General features: G+C 41.6%; 1 protein-coding gene across 2 annotated transcripts in view; it reads right to left on the bottom strand.

The window, feature by feature from the left end:
* Positions 1-19,188, bottom strand: part of LOC144491028 (SWI/SNF-related matrix-associated actin-dependent regulator of chromatin subfamily A containing DEAD/H box 1-like) — an 84,242-nt gene that overhangs the window by 21,879 nt on the left and 43,175 nt on the right. For both annotated transcript variants that reach the window (XM_078208740.1, XM_078208808.1), the window contains 4 exons: positions 14,964-15,166; positions 5,769-5,859; positions 5,003-5,102; positions 4,679-4,738 (listed from right to left, as the gene is read on the bottom strand). In XM_078208740.1, the coding sequence (XP_078064866.1) occupies positions 4,679-4,738; positions 5,003-5,102; positions 5,769-5,859; positions 14,964-15,166 (454 nt within the window). The remainder of the gene's footprint in view (positions 1-4,678; positions 4,739-5,002; positions 5,103-5,768; positions 5,860-14,963; positions 15,167-19,188) is intronic.

Genomic DNA, 19,188 nt, shown 5'->3' on the forward strand with positions numbered 1-19,188 from the left:
AACTTGTTGAACAACTCCTCCCATCACTGTTCCAGACATTATGTCACACTCCAGGTGCACCCAGCACAAAGGTACAGGAATATGCTCCACGTTTCATAACCTGCAAGTGCCCCCAATCTATGTTACAACTGTGGTGGGAGGCAATGCATAGGTGATATGGGCCCAGTACTCACAGGCTGCAACAGTCTGATTCACTCAAGGCCAATAACTTACCTTCGCTACTGTTAGCGGAATAAATGAAACTTTAACCAGGCTTCTTTCAATAAACAACAAACTTGTTTATTATAAAACCAGTCTTGTTGAATAGAAAGGCAAAACTTGCTGGCATACAGTAGGGAATATTGTTAAGAAATAGAGCTGGTTAAACAATTTATATTTGTATGGAGGGTTTTAGAAACAAAAGATAAATTTAAGCTTAATTTGTGTTTCTGTACTAAAAAAGGGTTAAAATTTCAGTTAGTTTCATGTTAACCAAAGGTTCCTGCATTTCGAGGTTCTTCTTCCAGTTTAAACTTTGCCTGCATTGTAATTAAGGAATTATGTAGAAGCAATTTCAGGGGCAAGAAAAACCGAGTTGTTGCTGAGCAACCCGAGGTTCACACTGAACAGAAACATTTTGAGTTCAGTCTGGAACCAAGTCCTTCAGAAGCAAGAAGTTTTTCATAGGCACTGCTGGTACAGCTAGGACAATAAAGTAAGGGGCAGAAAGCAAGTCCCAGAAGCTAAATAACAGTCCCAGGAAGACTGAAGTCAAAGGGACAAATAGCCAGAATCTAAACAAGGTACAGTTCACTGAAGTTAAAGGGGTAGAGATAGGCTCCAAGTTAAAGGCAAAGCTGCAAGGTGCAGATCTGGTGAGGTCGACTAGTAAGCCACCGACATTTGAAATAATCCTAAAGTTGGTAACACCTTGAAACAGTGTTGTTCTGTTGGCATTGCTGGGTACCTGAGAGATTGTGTGGAAGTTTGAATACCTGCAGCAATCCAGGGAAGAGGAAAAAGTAAGTTTATTTATTAGTCACAAGTTGTCTTACATTAACACTGTAATGAAGTTACCGTGAAAATCCCCTAGTCGCCACACTCCAGAGCCTGTTCGGGTCCACTGAGGGAGAATTTAGCATGGCCAATGCACCTAACCAGCACGTCTTTCAGACTGTGGGAGGAAACCACAGCACCCGGAGGAAACCCATGCAGACATGGGGAGAGTGTGCAGACTCCACACAGACAGTGACCCAAGCTGGGAATTGAACCCGGGTCCCTGGAACTGAGAGGCAGCAGTGTTAACCATTGTGCCACCATGTATAAATGAAAGGAGATTGAAATCCTGGATGTGGATCCTTGGTGAAGGCATTGTGTGGGAGAAGATTTCCAAGCAACTAGGAAATGTCATAAAGACCTATCTCCTTCAGAAAAGTCATCCTTATCCAATCTGGTCTACAGACCCAAACAATGCAGTTGATATTTAACCCCCTCCCTCACTGAAATGGCCTAGCAAGCCATTAAATTCAAGGTAATTACAGATGGGCAACAAACGTTGGTCTTGTGACGAATGAATGAATAAAAGAGGAATTTCTATACAAGGGAAAACGCCATTTTCAATGAATACAGTGGCAGGTAGTGGGTCAGACCCTTAATTAACAGTGTTAAAATTCAGATGCCAGAACTTAAGCATTCTGGCTGAACAGAGGGCAATAATGATTATGTATCTGTTATTTTACCACATGCACTGGAGCAAAAGACCACAACACAAGTGTTAATCGTAGCAGTCAAGTAGAATAGAAATTTAAATAATTGGCTAATCACAAATGTTTCAAAGCTGCAACATAAATTGGGCAGTGACGGGTATTGAAATTAGAAAATACTAGTTTTATAATATAACATTTTAAATATTGTTGAAATATGGTGGTCAGGTTTTGTTGATAATGGTAACGGCGGCTGCATGACATACTCAGTTGTTAGTGTACAAACTGGTCAGCAACTTGTGAGGAAAGAAATATTCCCCGAATTGCAAAATCATTACAAGTTGCTGTTAAATTGCACCCTTGTGAAAACGGCATCTCATCGTTACTGTATTTATGCATTAATTGGACACTGAATTGTGCAAAAGTACAACTACAGTGCAAGTACCATTTTAACAATGTGATAAAGACTGCCAATTAACTTCTTGCCCAGAGCCCTCATTCCTTCAAGTTATGCATTTTTTTGAATTTCAAATGATCAAATTATTTTCCTTTACCTTCTAGTGTCTTTGCTCTCAGTTATTTCTTTCCCCGATTTCTGTACCCAAAGAACAAAGAACAGTACAGCACAGGAAACAGGCCCTTCGGCCCTCCAAGCCTGTGCCGCTCCTTGGTCCAACTAGACCAATCGTTTGTATCCCTCCATTCCCAGGCTGCTCATGTGACTATCCAGGAAGTCTTAAACAGTGTCAGCGTGCCTGCCTCCACCACCCTACTTGGCAGCGCATTCCAGGCCCCCACCACCCTCTGTGTAAAAAACGTCCCTCTGATATCTGAGTTATACTTCGCCCCTCTCACCTTGAGCCCGTGACCCCTCGTGATCGTCACCTCCGACCTGGGAAAAAGCTTCCCACTGTTCACCCTATCTATACCCGTCATAATCTTGTACACCTCTATTAGATCTCCCCTCATTCTCCGTCTTTCCAAGGAGAACAACCCCAGTTTACCCAATCTCGGAATTGAACACATTTGCTTTCTCAATCCTTGCTGTATTTAATACTTAAATCACACGGAGACACATCGCTGGTCCTCATTAAGGTTCCAGTTGTCTTGGCTGTGTTGCTATCAGCTTGCTATTCCAAAAACTTTATGGGAATTTGTTTTAAAAAAATGTTTTCTGAATATGAGCAATTCTAACCGATGAGTATGCCATTAGACGCCTGACTTTAGTAAAATCAAGTTCAATGTACAAAAAAGAGAGCTTCTTACTTAAAACCACAAGTTTGCCTCTAAGCTAATGAGACATAGGCATTAATTGCAACAATACACAGTCTCAAGAGAAAGATGTACTTTTTATGCCCCTCATCTTCAAGTGTTTATTTTGTCAAGGTACATAACTGGTTTGAAAGTAGACCATTGTCCCTCTCCCTTGACAAATGATGGGTTACTTAATTACATACAAAATACTGGAAGATTTTGCATTTTTGGGTTAATTTTAAGTCCTGTAAAATTGGTCATAGCACCCTCTCTTCCTTGCAAAGTTCTGTTGTGCTCTTTTATTTGATGCAATACTGGACAATACCGAGGCCTGGGCTGACAAGTGACACTCATACCACACAAGTGCCAGGCAATGGCTATCTCCAACTAAAGAGAATTTAACTATCACTCCATGACATTCAATGGCATTACAATTGCTGAATCCCCACTATCAACATCCTGTGGGTTAGCATCAACCAGAAACTGATTTGGTTTATCCATTGAATACTGTAGCTACAAGAGCAGGTTAGTGGCTCGGAATGCTGTGGGGAGAAACCCACTTCAGACTCCCCAAAGCTTGTACACAAACAAAGCATGAGTGAGGAGTGTGATAGAGTACAACAAAGCAGCCTGCTTGATTGCTATCCCTTCCAGACATTCACTCCCTCCATCACCAATAGTGGCAGCAGTGTGTGCCATCTACAAGATGCACTGCAACAACACACCAAAGTTCCTTAGACAGCACCTTCCAAACCCACAATGATGGCGGCACGGTAGCACAGTGGTTAGCACTGCTGCTTCACAGCTCCAGGGACCTGGGTTCGATTCCCAGCTTGGGTCACTGTCTGTGTGGAGTTTGCCCAGTCTCCTCCTGTCTGCGTGAGTTTCCTCCAGGTGCTCCGGTTTCCTCCCACAGTCCAAAGATGTGTGGGTTAGGTTGATTGGCCATGCTAAAAATTGCCCTTAGATGTGTAGGTTAGAGAGATTAGTGGGTAAATATGTAGGGATATGGGGGTAGGGCCTGGGTGGGATTGTGGTCGGTGCAGACTCGATGGGCCGAATGGCCTCTTTCTGTACTGTAGGGATTCTATGATTACCGTCTAGAAGGGCAGCAGATTCATGGGAATACCACCACCTGGAGGTTCCCCTTCAAGCCACTCACCATCCTGACTTGAAAATATAACGCCGTTCCTTCACTGTCACTGAATCAAAATCCTGGAACTCCCTTGCTAAGAGCCCTGTGGGTATACCTGCACCACGTGGACTGCAACAGTTCCAGAAGGCAGCTCACCACCACGTTCTTGAGGACAATTGGGGATGGGTAATGAATGCTAGCCTAGCCAGCAAAGCCCACATCCTTGAATGAATTTAAAAAATGCTTGGTTTGTTAGCAAATTTCAACAGTTTCCTTCAAACCACACTAATTTTAACTGATTTAAATGTGCTGCACGAAATGTTGCTTTTTACTTATTGTATAGTAAGACACGCCAGGAAATGGTGTAGCTATTCAAGCGCCTATATGGGGAAAAAAAAGTTTTACTGTACTTGGTTTAAAAATTAAAATAGGAAACTTGAAACTATAGAATTGGAAGATGAGACAATGGTACCAGATTTATGGTACTTTATTTGTTTCAATTAACTCAAGAGATTGCAACCAAAATATATACAAACAAAAGCTTTGCAGCCCAATTCTGTGAAAACAGTTTACTCTTCATTAAGGTTTTTATGGCACACAAACTTACCATAATACAGAAGGACTTTGAGATCAGGGCACCATTGCTTAAGTTCTCGGATCCAGTTGTCTGAAGAAAAGTTAAATTAAAAACGTTCAGTGAATGAATGTGTTTATTTAAACTATGAATAAATCAGGCATTTTTACTCTAGGTTTTATGAAATAATCATGTATGAAATTTAAAAAAATATTTTGACTTGCTAAGGAAAATTGCCAAGTCTCAATAACTTGAAAGACAAATCAGGGTGGGAAAAAAACTGACTAGCAAAACAATTAATTACTATCTTTTTTGGCAGATTCCCAATTAATTGGGTATCTTGAGTTTTGATGTTACCTAGGGTTGAGGCAGGTACAATGATGAGATGTGGTCCGTTGTCTCCTTCCTGGTAAAGATAGGCAAGGAACGATATAGCTTGTACAGTTTTTCCCAAGCCCTGCGTACAAATAAGACAATTATTGAAACAGGAAGAAACCGCTCCCTCATTAAAAAATTGGCTTCTTATACTACTTTGTATGCAAAGCATTAAAATACAGACCATGGGGAAAACATCCTCAGTGAAGCTATTACTAACATTCTGAAAACAATACTGACTTGCATTTCAAACAGCATAGTAATAAATGGAGGGAAAAGGATAAGCTGTAAACCTTTGAGAACAATATTCTTTTTGTAATTTTCAGCTATAAAATGCTTTGTAAGGAAGTCAAGGAGGGGCAAGATTTCTTTTTGTAAGTTCTGAGCAGAATGCAAATTTGGCAGTTCAATTCCCATCCATATGCTCAAATTTGAATCCAGTTACTTATCCCATTTTATCTTTTGGAGATTATTAAAATGGGAATTATTTGAGTTTTGACTGATCAGAGTGCCATTGAATGACAGATTATGATTTGAGTAACAAAAATAAAGGAAGCATCTCCAGTGCCCCTCTTATTATTCTGCTGAATTCACAGTAGGGGCGGCACTCAGAATCTTCCAGGTTAACACGTATAGAAATTGGACAGGGGAAGAAAAGATCCAAAGAACTGCTGAGTTATTAGATAATATGTCAGAGGATGCATCATCAACTAGGATTAACAGTAGTGCAAAGATTTTTTTTATTTACCATTTCATCTGCTAATATGCCATTCACTCGATGTTTATTCAGCAAGACCAACCAATTTAATCCCACTAGTTGATATGGTTTAAGCTCCAAACTGCAGAACAGAACATAGCAAAAGGCAGATAAGACACACGTACTTAGAAAAAAAACTCCTGCATCTTGCATACACCTTCTCCAAGCACTATCTGGCTGACTTTCTGTAGTACTTCTGCTGTCACTCATATCGTTAGAAAACTATACCTCCGACTCACCATGAAAATGGCAGATGTTATTGTATTGAATATATTAGCACATGTAAACATCATATTTTATTACAGATACAATTCAATCCTAAAGAAAAAGGGAGCAGGATAGAGTGAGTGGCTAGTGTACTGAGATTCTGGCAGGGGCCAAAGATAATGTTCAGTGTTTAGCTGAAGGAAATTACAGCTCATTCAAGATCAAAAGCCAGAGAAGCAACCAGATTGCAGAGTTGGAGTTGGTTTCCATAAGATCACAAGAAAAAAAAGAGTAGGCCATTCAGCCCATCAAACTTGCTTTGCCATTCAATATCATAACTGATCTTATTGTGGCCTCAACTCCACTTCCCTGCCTGCCGCATAACCCTCAACTCTCTTGTAGATCAAAACCTCTTGTCTAATTAAGTCTTGAATATATTCAATGACCCAGCCTCCCTGGCTCTCTGTGGGAGAACATTCCATAGACAACTCCTGAGAAAATAAATTTCTCCTCTTCATCTCAGTCTAAAATGGGAGACCCCTTATTTTGAAACTAAGCCTCCATTTACACATTCGCCACGAGAAGAAACATCCTTTCAACATCAATCCTGTCAAGCTACCTCAGAATCTTAAGCTTTCAATAAAATCACCCATCATTCTTCTAAACTCGAGTATAGGCCCAATCTACAATTTCACCAATATCTCACATCTGCAGCATGACCGCCCCACTTTTATTATACTCCATCCCCTTTGCAACATAGGAGACCATTTCATTTTCCTTCCTAATTACTTACTCCGCCTGCATGTTAATCTTGTGATTAATGTACAAGTCACCCTAGACCTTTGTACCACATTCCTGCAGTCTCTATTTAAATAATATTTTGCTTTGCCATTCTTCTCGTCAAAGTAGATAACCTCACATTTTCTCCAACTTTCAAATTTTTATCCACTCACTGAACCTATCTATATCTCTTTGCTTGCCCTTTTGTGTTGCCCTCAGATTTAGAAATAGTGATAAAATGACAAACAAGAAATCCAATAAATGGGAATGTTTTCTAGTGGTTTCATGTTTAAAGAAAAACAAGCTATTTTAAAATGGAAATTTTATCAGCAAAAACAGGTTGGCTAGATTGGAGGAACTACAGTTTTGGAATGATCATTAGCCTAGTAACATTGAACAAAAATTTACTCAAGACAACAGAAGATAGAGGCCGGAACTCTACAACCTTGCATGCCACGGAATCGGCGCAGGCGAGCACCCGACAACGGAAATCTCCATTGACCTCGGGTGGGAATTTCCAGTCTTGCCCGAGCAAGGCCGTAAAATGCTGCCCAGAGTGTCAAAAGTTAAAATAAAGATGGTGAAAGTTCAAAAGAAAAGCTGGGGGTGAATTTCACACTTGCATTCTAAAAAATAAACTCATGCAAGGCAATTTCTGGAAAGGGGAATAAGGGGAAATCAAAAGAAGAACAGCATATCCCTATGCAAGGGAGCGGTTTTGAGACTGCAGCCCATAGCAGGTAGCTGCGTCAACTCCCAAGAGACTGTGCCTGAAGAAAGCCTCTTTGAGAAGCCAGTTGCCTCTATCCAAAGTTGAAAGCACCCCCAAAAGATACGGGCGTCTGGTGTGGTAATTATTGCTGGATTTTGCTTAAGTTTTAAAAACCAATGGGATGTTGTTTGGGGAGGTTAATGTTAGGAAAACAGAGTGGTTTGGAACTGGGTAAATTTAAAAAGGTACTGTGTACAGTGAATAATGGAGTCAAGTGTATTTTTAGTTGATCTTCTTTTGCACGTTTTGTTGTTGCATAGAATCCCTACAGTGCAGAAGGAGGCCATTTGGCCCATCGAGCCTGCACCAACAACAATCCCACCCAGGCCCGATCCACGTGCCCCCACATACTTACCCTCCTAATCCCCCTGACACTAATTTAGCATGGCCCATCCACCTGACCCGCACATCTCTGGACTTCATTTGTTTGGTTAAATTATCAAAAGAAAATCTGAGACATTCCTGACTGGTCTTCACATTATATCAAATTGCAAAATAAAGTTGAGAGCAGGTGTTCCAGGTTTCCCTTCTGGGATTTGGAATACCCTAGCAGTTATTAGCTATGTTCTTAACACACATAACTTGCTTTCCTACCTATGTACTGACAGCAAATTCAGTTGCAATACAGTATTGTTCCTTCATCCAAGTCATTAATACAGATCATGAATGGTGGAGCCCTGCCCCACCCTCGCCTCCCCAGTAAAAGGTTACCCAGTTGAAAATGACCTGTTTATCCAACTCTTGTTTCCCCGTTAGCCAATTTTCTACTCATGCTAATATATCAACCCCAATACCATGAGCTCTTATCCTGTGTCGCAAACTTATGGGCACATTATCAAATGCCTTTTGGAATTTATAATACACAACATCTATTGGTTCCACTTCATCTACTCTGGGATCCATCAGCAAACACGTGCAAATGGATGCCATGTCCATGAATGCTGTTACCAATGGGACTTCATGTTGAAAGACAATGAGGTAGAGGACTTGCAAGAATGTCAGAAAACCCACATTATGTTTAACAATCTATATTTGAGGCGAATTCAAAATAATATCATATCATCTCAGCAAACGTGCAACCAGCAGAGGGTGCTCTTGGATTATAGCTTAACAGAACACAACAGGGGAGTTCGCTGCATAAATTCTTTTATAAACTAAATCAAACTTATAGCAGTAAAACAGATCACTTTGCCTAATTGGTCTATGCTCATGTTTATGTTCTACACAAATCTCCTCTCAGTATATCCTTCTATTCTTTCATGTACATATTCAGTTTCATCTTAAAAGGTGTAAGTTGACATTTTTACTTTGATTGTGGGCGGTCAAGAACACAAGAGTCCACCAATATTATTTATTGACTTACTGTGTGTTCAAAAGGATAAACGTGGTGTTCATCAGGCTGAGAAATTGCACTGTACGTATAGGCCATTAGAAACCTTGCTTAATGCATCACTAACATATGGGGAGATGGGGAAAAATTGCAGGAATTAAGTTAATGGTAAGTTTGTGAATTCATAGTCTAAACTTTATTAGATGTGTGGTAGGTGAGGAATCACCATGGCAGCTATATCCTAGACAATAAATCAGAGGCTCAGCAAGGCATTAAAAGATCACTTCGCAAATATCAGAGAGAGTCTGCTGGGTCAGCAGCAACACTCGAGTTGTGGATTCAGGATCCGCTCTGAAGACTCCAGCACATATTCAAGGATAACCTATCAGTGCAGTATTGAGGAAGCTCTGCACTGTTGAAAATGCCGTTTTTCAGCCAAGACCACTGAAAATGAACAAAAAAGTTCCTACTCAACATAATTCAAACAACAAGGGAATTTACCTGGTGTCCTGGTTAACATTTATCCACCAGTAAAAGATTAATCCCAATGCAGTTTATGGGCTCTAGTTGTGTGCAAATTTGCTGCTGCACTTCCTACGTTAAAAAAATGCCTAAAGTTCAAAAGTATTCGGTTATGAAGTGTTTGGAATGCCATAAAAAAAAACTTTGAAAATTAAATTTAGTTTTAGCTCGAATAACAGAAATCTAAAATAAAATACCAAGGGAACACATTTCAAACTAATTATAAACCTTACTCTTTCCTACCACAAAGAACTTGGATAGGATTTATCTCAAATTTCCCCTCCAAGTCACATATCATCCTGACTTAGAAATATATTCCTGTTCCTTCAATAAAGCGGATTCAAAATCCTGGAACTTCCTTCCTAACAGCACCGTAGGCACAATTCCATCACAGGGTTTGACTCACCTTCACAAGGGTAATTAGGGATGGGTAATAAATGTTGGCTCTCCCAGCAAAGCTCACTTTTTTTTTCTTAATTAATTCAAATAAAGTGCCAGTATGGAGGGTGGCATAATCAGAACGTGTGACAATAGATAGAAAAACTGGGGTAATGGAAGAGAGTCCTTAGGGGGAATGGGGTGGGAGAAATGTAATCAAGGTAACTGTGGAAGTCAGGACATTTATAATAGATACTGATTAACAGTCAATTCCCAGAAAGAGAGAGAAGCCAAAGGGAAGAGTTAGAGATGGATCATGAGAAGGCAAGGTAGGGGTGACAATACTCCATAGAATCCCTACAGTGCAGGAGGCCGCCATTCGGCTCATTGAGTCTGCAGTGGCCACAATCCCACCCAGGCCCTATACCTGTATAACCCACATATTTACCCTGCTAATCCCCCTGACACTAGTATCAATTTAATATGGCCAATCAACCTACCCATCTTTGGACTGTGGGAGGAAACTGGAGCACTCGGAGGAAACCCACGCAGACACGGGGGGGGGGTGTGTGTGTGTGTGTGTGTGTGTGTGTGTGTGTGTGTGTGTGTGTGTGTGTGTGGTGGTAGAGCAGAGGAGGGCAGCATTCAGCATGCCATGCCAGTGCTGATATCACTTCTCCACCTTTTTCCTTTCATTTCAGAAAGTTCTCCAAATTCTTTTTGAACGCCAAGATTTAAACTGCCTCCACTCAATTATGTGGAGATGTGGCCGTTGGACTGGGGTGGGCACAGTAAGAAGTCTCACAACACCAGGTTAAAGTCCAACAAGTTTATTTGGCAGCACGAGCTTTTGGAGCGCTGAGCACTCACCCGATGAAGGAGCAGCACTCCGAAAGCTCGTGCTGCCAAATAAACCTGTTGGACTGTAACCTGGTGTTGCAAGACTTCTTACTCCACTCAATTAAGCAGTGCATTCCAGATCTTAAACCATTTGCTTCGTAAAAATTTTTTCCCCTCAAGCTGCCTCTGGCTCTTCTGCCATTTGTTCTCTTGTTCACGATCATTCTGTCAACAGTTTCTTCCAATTAAATCTATCCAGGTTCCTTGTGATTTTGAATATCTCAATCAAATCTCCTCTTAATCTGCTTTTCTCCAAGGAGAACGGACCCACTGTCACCAATCTGTTCTCATAATTGAAGTGTCTCACTCTCAGAACTATTCCCATAAATCTTTGCTGCAACCTTTTCATTGCCTTCACATAATTCCTAAAGTATGGTCCACAGAGTTGGGCACAATATGCCAGTTGAGGCCCAACCAAGTGTTTCATCAAGTTCACCAGACCGACCTGCTAAACTTCTCTGCTATGTATTGGCCCATTCTACCAGCTGGAGGCTTTGCACATCAGTTCAGGTTTTGTGACATAAATTCACAACCATGTTGCCGCTGTCACTATTATTTCATGGGCTAGAACTTTGCAGACAAACCTGTTAAGTTACATGGTAATTTATCTAACACCTTTGAGTCTCATGTGCATCACATCAACCACATTACGGCATGGTGGCACAGTGGTTAGCACTGCTGTCTCAAAGCACCAGCGACCGGGTTGGGTCACTATCTGTGCGGAGTCTGCATGTTCTCCCTCTGGGTGCTCCGGTTTCCTTCTACAGTCCAAAGACGTGCTGTTTAGGTGCATTGGCCATGCTAATATTCCCTTAGTATACCCGAATAGGCGCCAGAGTGTGGCGACTAGGGGATTTTCACAGTGACCTCATGTAAGCCGACTTGTGACACTAATCAACTTAAATTACTTACTCTCATCAATCCTTGCTTGAACCCAGTTCCATTTCTAAGATTTTCCAGTTCTGACGAAAGTTAACATTTCAGGTCAATAATCTCAGATACTGCCTGATCTACTGAGTATTTCCAGCATTCTCCGTTCTATTTCGGATTTCCAATGTAGAGTATGCTTTTGCTTAAATCACACTTCATTTGCCATTCTTTAAGACACATTTAAGACACATGCTTAAATTAAATCTGGATGCCTATTTTTGTCATTTATATTGCCTATCAAATAGGCTATAATATCCTTGTGTACTGCCTTGTACACACCTAAGTAAACCAAAACAAGCCCTGCAAAACTGCACTATTCACCGTCTTCAATGTTTTTTCCATTCATGACCATCTACTTTTGGACTGGCACACTCATTTACTGTTAATTTCATATGTAGCTTCGTTAAAGCTCAGAATTTGAAGTTTACCAAATACCCTTTGAGTACTAGAAATTTTTTAATCAATCGATAGCACAAAATCATTAATGCCAAACATTTTATCACGACCGCCTTTCTCAAAAATTTGGTCAATTATGCCGTCTGTAAACTTTACATAAATAGTTTAAAAAGGTAATATCCTCCACAACCTAATCAAGATTAGTTTCCTTATTTATTGACTACAGCTCAGTCTTCAACCCCATTATTCCTACAAAACTCATCTCCAAACTCCGTAAATTAGGGCTTGGCTCAACAGACCGTAATCAGCAAAAGTCTGGGTGGGCAATGACATCGCCATGATTATCCTCAACACCAGTGCTCCGCAATGCTGTCCTCAGCCATTTACTACACGCCTTATACACACACAACAATGTGGCTAAATTCTGCTCCAACTCGGATTTTCAAGTTTGACGCTGACACCACCGTAGCGGGTCAGATCTCGAACAATGATGGGACAGAATACAACAAAGAGATCTGGTGAACTGATGCGATGACAATAATCTCTCCCTCAATGTCAGTAAAATGAAGATAGTCACTGACTTCAGGAAGCGTAGTCAAGGACATGCCCCTGCCTACATCAATGGGGATGAAGTAGAAATGATCAATAGCTTCAAGTTTCTAGGGATCCAGATCACCAACCTGTCCTAGTCCCTCCACACCAACACTATAGTTAAGGAAGCCCACCAATGCCTCTACTTTCCCAGGAGCCAAGGAAATTTGGCATGTCCGACTCTCACCAATTTGTACAGATGGGCCATAGAAAGCATCCTTTCCAGATGTATCACAGCTTGGTATGGCTCCTGCTCTGACCAAGACCACAAGAAACTACAAAGAGTTGTGAGCGTAGCCCAGTTCATCACGCAAACCAGCCTCCCATCCATTGACTCGGTCTACACTTCCCACTACCTCGGGAAAGCATCCAGCATAATCAAGGACTCCCATGTATCCTGGACATACTCTCTTCCACCTTTTTTTGGAAAGAAAAAGATACAAAAGTCTGACATCACGTACTGACCGACTCAAGAACAGCTTCTTCCCCACTGCCATCAGACTTTTGAACAGACCTATCTTATATTAACTTGGTCTTTCTCTACACCTGAGGTATGACTATAACACTACATTGTGCACCCTCTCCTTTCCCTCTCCCCTATATACTCTACGAATTGTATGCTTTCTCTGTACAACATACAAGAAATGATACTTTTCACTTATACCAATACATGTGACAATAACAAATCAACTCCCAGTATAGTTTCAATAATTTCCTGGTTTTATGATTATCTCTTCACTATTGGGATAAATATCAGTACCTTACACCAGGGCTTCCCAAACTGGGTTCTGTAGGAGACCCAGGGGTGCCATGGTAGGATGCAAGTTTGAAAAGTGTTCTCTTTCCTGCTTGTCCAATTTGAGGCAATTTTCACCCTGTGGTAGCTACTGATAGGCGCACGAGTCAGCATATCAACAGCCAAGGCACTGAGAAGCTGGCCTCCGATTGGACAAACTGGAAATAAAGTTTATTTATCATTAGTCACAAGTAGACTTACATCAACATTGCAATTAAGTTACTGTGAAAATCCCCCAGTCATCATATTCCAGCGCTTGTTCGGGTACACAGAGGAAAGAATTTAGCATAGCCAAATCCACCTAACCAGCACATTTTTTTTTGACTGTGGGAGGAAACCAGAGCACCCGGAGGAAACCCACGCAGACAACGTGCAGACTCCACACAGACAATGACCCAAGCCGGGAATCAAACCCAGGTCCCTGGTGTTGTGAGGCAGCAGTGCTAACCACCGTACTGCCCATGCAACAAATTGGGCATTCAAAACCCCAGGCAAGGCCAAGAGCAAACAGTGGAGCAAAGGTGAGCAAATAGCGAAGCAGACAGAAAAATGAAGGCAAGTGGATGGCAGTGTGAGATAGGCATTAATCCTTGAGCTGGAGGGAAAGTTGTAATGGAATAAGGGTGGCAGCAGGCAATGAGGTGGGAGGGAAAGCAGCCATGGAGCAAGTGAGGAGGTGGCCTGGGAGCGAGCAAGGAAGTAGCCATGGAATGGGGGAGGGGGGTGAGAATGTGCGCTCATGTGAAAGAGGGGCAAGTATGTGTATGTGAGTGAGTGAAAGGGGTGAATGTGTATGTGTTTGTGAGAGAGAGGAGAGTGCTTATGAAATAGAGTAGCGTGTGCTTGTGAGAAAGAGATGAGTGAGAGAGTTTGTAAGAGAGAGGTGGGAATGCCAGAGTGTGCATCTGATATGAGAATCCAGCTCTCCTAATATTGAGTGAGCAAAGCAGCAGCCTTATTTTTGTCATTTTAAATAGGGAGTGAGACTTAACTACTTTGCTGAAAAGAACTTTTTAATTATAAATGTATAAAAATACAAAATACTTTTATAAATTTGTTTCCATTTACTTGTACCTATTGTACAAAAACAATCAATTTTTTGTGGCTTAACTTATCAATACAAGAATGTTTTTCAGGCGTTCCGTCAGTACTCTTAGGAGGTCAAAAGGGTGCCATAGTTGGAAACATTTGTGAAACCTGGCCTTACATCATCTCATAAGTTTGTATATAGAGTGCATCTCAAATACTCCAAGTACCTGCTGATATTTAAATTACTTGAGCTGTTTTAGATCGCTACTGCTTTACTGATGCCCACATGTACTTCTGCCAACTGAACAAATGCACAGCCCAAAACTTGTGACCCCATTAAAAAGAAAAATACGGTACAAGGTGAAATGTATCAAAAGGTTATTTCTAACAAATAGATATTGATTCACCATTTTACAACTTAAACAAAATGTACTTAATTCTTAAATCTTCGTTCCACAGGTTATGTGATGTATTCCGTTTTTTTAAAAAGGTTGTACTTTGTATTAAAATATTGCTTTTACTAACGCCTGCAAGTATTGAGTGGAAAAACCCAACCTTTTACTCAGAATGGCTGGCTGTTCAATGGTTCTGTGACTTCCACCATCTTCTGTTATTTTTGTTACTTGCGTCTCTAATCTTTGGGAGATTTCTGCACATCTGTTCATAAGCTTAAGTACCACTTCCCGTTCCTTGATTACCATTTTGCAGTTCCATATCAAATCTTCAGACAAACCATTTGGTCGATTAAACTTTTTAAACTGAAAGAAAAAATACTGCAATTAATTCCACAGTAGAGTACTTAAAAATACTCTTAAAAATTAAAGAGACAGTTTTCTATATTCCGCTAATGTCACAAGTACAAGCATTATTCACTTGGATGGAGAGAACGAATGCAATCTTTGTACTCATTAATAGTATGCCTTAGTCCTCAATGTAAGCAAAACACATTCTAAATCCAGTATGAGTGGATAAATGCATTCTATGTCAACTGTGGTTCTGTGGTAACATATGCTGATTCTGAATTAGAAGGTTGCAAGTTCAAGTCCTATTTCAGAGACTTATATTGTACAAGCTTGGGAATGGGACCCTCTTCCCTCTAATATTTCGAAGGCCTTCACAAAAATGGAGAGGATGCATCTTTGCAGGATCTCCTTCCATAGGCATTCTCTCCCTTTGCTTGCAAACAACAACACCCGGACAACATCCAGACTTGGGCTAATAAGTGGCAAATAAGATCTGTGCCACACAAGTGATTGGTAATGACCATCTCCAATGAGAGAATTCAACATCTTTCCTTGGCATTATTATTGCAAAATCCTTCACTATCAACATTCTTATTCAACAGACTTATACACTGACCAGAAACGTTACTGGACTAGCCATATAAATAATGTGGCCAGAAGTTGAGATAGTGACTCCCCAAAGCCTGTCCACCATCTATAAAAGCACTAGTTACGAGTGTGATGGAGCACTCTCCATTTGCCAACATTGAAGAAGCTAAACACCATTCCGGGCAACGCAGCCTTCTCAAACGCAATTTATTGACCACCTTAAGCATTCGATCTTTTCACCATCAGCTCCAACCCTCTTATAATTTGACACTTTGTCCCACATCACAGATCAGGTGTTTGTGGGATGCATTTTCTTCTCATCCCGATTTCTTCTTTTGCTGGAGGTTTTGTTTCTTCCAATGCTTTGGGCCTGGAATGTATGTGGTTTGAGTTTTGGGTGTTCTGCAGGTGACCAGAGGCTCAGGTTGTGATCAAGCAGCATCAGTGTGAGCAGCCGTGGGACCTTTCTCCCTGTCTCAAGTACTTGCCAGTGCTCTCCTCCAGGCGCCCTGCTCTCATAGGCTCTCCAGCAGCCCCCACTAGCCAAAGATGTCCGTTTATTTATTCCCCAAAAGTTGGTCACCTCAAATCAGCTCAGTGGTAGTGCTGTAGCATACTGCAGCAAACTGCCAAGGCTTCTTCGCAGCATGGTTCAAATCCCTGACCTCTTCCCGCTAACACTATTCTATTCTAGACCTTTCCGTTCTCTGGCTCAAAAATCTGTAACTTCCTCCCTAACAGCACACTGAGTGCACCACACCACACGTACTGCAGTTGTTCAAGGAGGTGGCTCATCACTATCATCTCAAGGGCAATTTGGATAAGCAATAAACACTGCCTTATTCTAGAGGGAATGAGTAGTTGACATTAATGGCAAATTATCCTTCTTTTGTGTTTCTATCTTGCCAAAACAAGTGCTGGCAATGGTGTGCATTGTGTAGGTTTCTACTGAAGGTGGTGTTGGGGAGGAATTGCACAGTGCAGCAGTTCACAACCAGTGTGTCACGGTACAATGGTGTGTCATGAAGACTCCAAGTGTGCTGTGAAAAAAAGATTCAAAATTCATGTATTTAACTTAAACAAAGCTTCATGTGGATGGCATCTCCAGGAGCCAATGAATCTTGGGCTGCCCATGCATGCACCAACTGGGATCATGCGCAGTTTAGATTTTATATTGGTCAGGCCCATGCATGTGACCATTGGGACTTGGAGCTGAGAACAAAGGTCCCATGCGCCTACACAAGTGAGAACTCAAAGGTCATGAATGTAGCCCAATCCATCACACAAACCAGCCTCCCATTCATTGACTCTGTCTACACTTCCCACTGCCTCGGAAAAGCAGCCAGCATATTCAAGGGCCCCATGCACCCAGGACACTCTCTTCCACCTTCTTCCATCAGGAAAAAGATACAAAGTCTGAGGTCACGTACCAACCAACTCAAGAACAGCTTCTTCCCTGCTGCCATCAGATTTTTAAATGAGCCTAACATATATTAAGTTGATCTTTCTCTACACTCTAGCTATGACTGTAACACTACGTTCTGCATTCTCTTGTTTCCTTCTCTATGTACAGTATGCTTTGTCTGTATTGCACACAAGAAACAATACTTTTCATTGTATACTAATACACGTGACAATAATAAATCAAATCAAAAACCCTGGGAGAAGCGAGAGAGAGATGGGGAGAGGTTAAAAAAATAGGCAAGAGGACAGGGAGATGTTAAAAATGAAGTTCCCAGTAAGGAAAAAAGACCGAGAAAATAGTATAGAGGTGTGCCAGGTCATATTAAAGGTTGGAACCACTGGCCTATTGGGCAACAGAAAAGATAGTGAACGTATCTGTGGGTAGGGGAGAACTGTTCATGCCAGTAAGAGCTGCTGCAGTACACAAATGATGCGACAATGGGGACACTGCCTTTCACAATCCTGGTAAAGCCAATTTACGGAGTGCTTTTCACAAACTCGAGCTTCGTTCTGACAAGCTCTATGATTAGTCTACTCTTTGGCTGAACGAACGTCCATTTCATAGGAAGAGGTTCTTCCCGAGCTTTAGCAATATTTAAAAAGATCCCCTCCGTGATTTCAACTTCAGTAATAGAAAGGTACATGTTTGTACAAGAGCAGCTGCTAATAAGTAACCACATTTTTAATAGGAATGCAAGTGGAGACAAATTCAGGAACAAACTGGAACCTGATGGAGAAATGTGGGATGGCTCAACATGGGTGCTCTAAAACACAAGGATTTCTTTGGGAGTAAAGAATTGTGAAATCTTCACTGTCAATTTGGCAGTCCTCAGCAGGTCAGAACAATGATTGCAATGTTTTGGTAAATACACCAAAATGTGCCACTTTATTTTTTGCAGAAGAGGGTACACAACAGCAATTAAAGATTGACGACAGAGGCATTGTGCCAGATAGGTAATCCTTATGCCAATTGAAGCTAGCACGCAATGAGTCGAGCTGGTCCAATTGGGGGAGACAAAATAGGAGAAAGCCCAGGGTGGTGAGATTGCAAGTAGTACTGTATGCACCTGAGAGCATAGGGGATGGTGCATGCTAATAGAGGGTTATTGATGCATCTGCTTGGGCGCGCACTCTTCCAGCAGAGATGAATGACCGAATGAATTTTTGGAACTGTGAAATGGCAATATTAACACCTCACAATGTCAGAGTTGCTGCCAGACATGGTCGCAAAGTATCGGGTTCGTCCAGTTCCTCATTCTTGTGCTCATTGATACGATGCATTGCCCTGCTTGTCTAAACATCACACCTGGGGAGACTTGCTGTTGCTGCATTGTGCCACTGAGGTCCCCACACACAGCCTGAAATGAGGAAATGGGAAACGAAAGTTTGGAGCCAAAGCGATTTCAGTGCAACTGGGTTTAGATGTACATACTTCCACCCCATGCGGATGGATGAAATCTCCTTGGACAGCATCTGAGAGAGAAGTCAAGAAGTCACAGAAGCTCTCAAAAGCTGGAGTCTCCAATGGCACTATGTGGCAGTCATGTCGATAGGTTATCCAGTCGGTGTGAGTGGATAGGGCCTCCTCCCACTCTGTAGCTGCTGCATCCTGCTCTCAACTGCCTTTGCTGCTCTGCAGATGGAATACTCATGCATTTCTTGTGCCTCCTGCCTCTGACCATTTAACCTTCCCTCCTTCCCATTCTCCTCCTCTTGTCTGGAGGATGCCTCTCACACTGTCCCCAAATTGCTCAGAGCACAAATGCTGCAGTGCAGATAAAACACAAACCACACAGGTTTGCAGGGAAGTGCATGTTGGAAACCCTGATAGTATCCAGTGGTTCGGCAAATTCCGAAAACCACTCATCACAAATCTTTCAGTCTCTCCTGCTGAGGTTATACAGTGACCGAACTACAGCTTTAAACCCACCCTGACAAACAACAATTTGAAAAAAAAAGTTTTCCACTTGGCGGTTTTCCCATGC

The sequence above is a fragment of the Mustelus asterias genome, chromosome 1 (genome assembly GCF_964213995.1).
Source record: "Mustelus asterias chromosome 1, sMusAst1.hap1.1, whole genome shotgun sequence".
Classification (NCBI taxonomy): domain Eukaryota; kingdom Metazoa; phylum Chordata; class Chondrichthyes; order Carcharhiniformes; family Triakidae; genus Mustelus; species Mustelus asterias.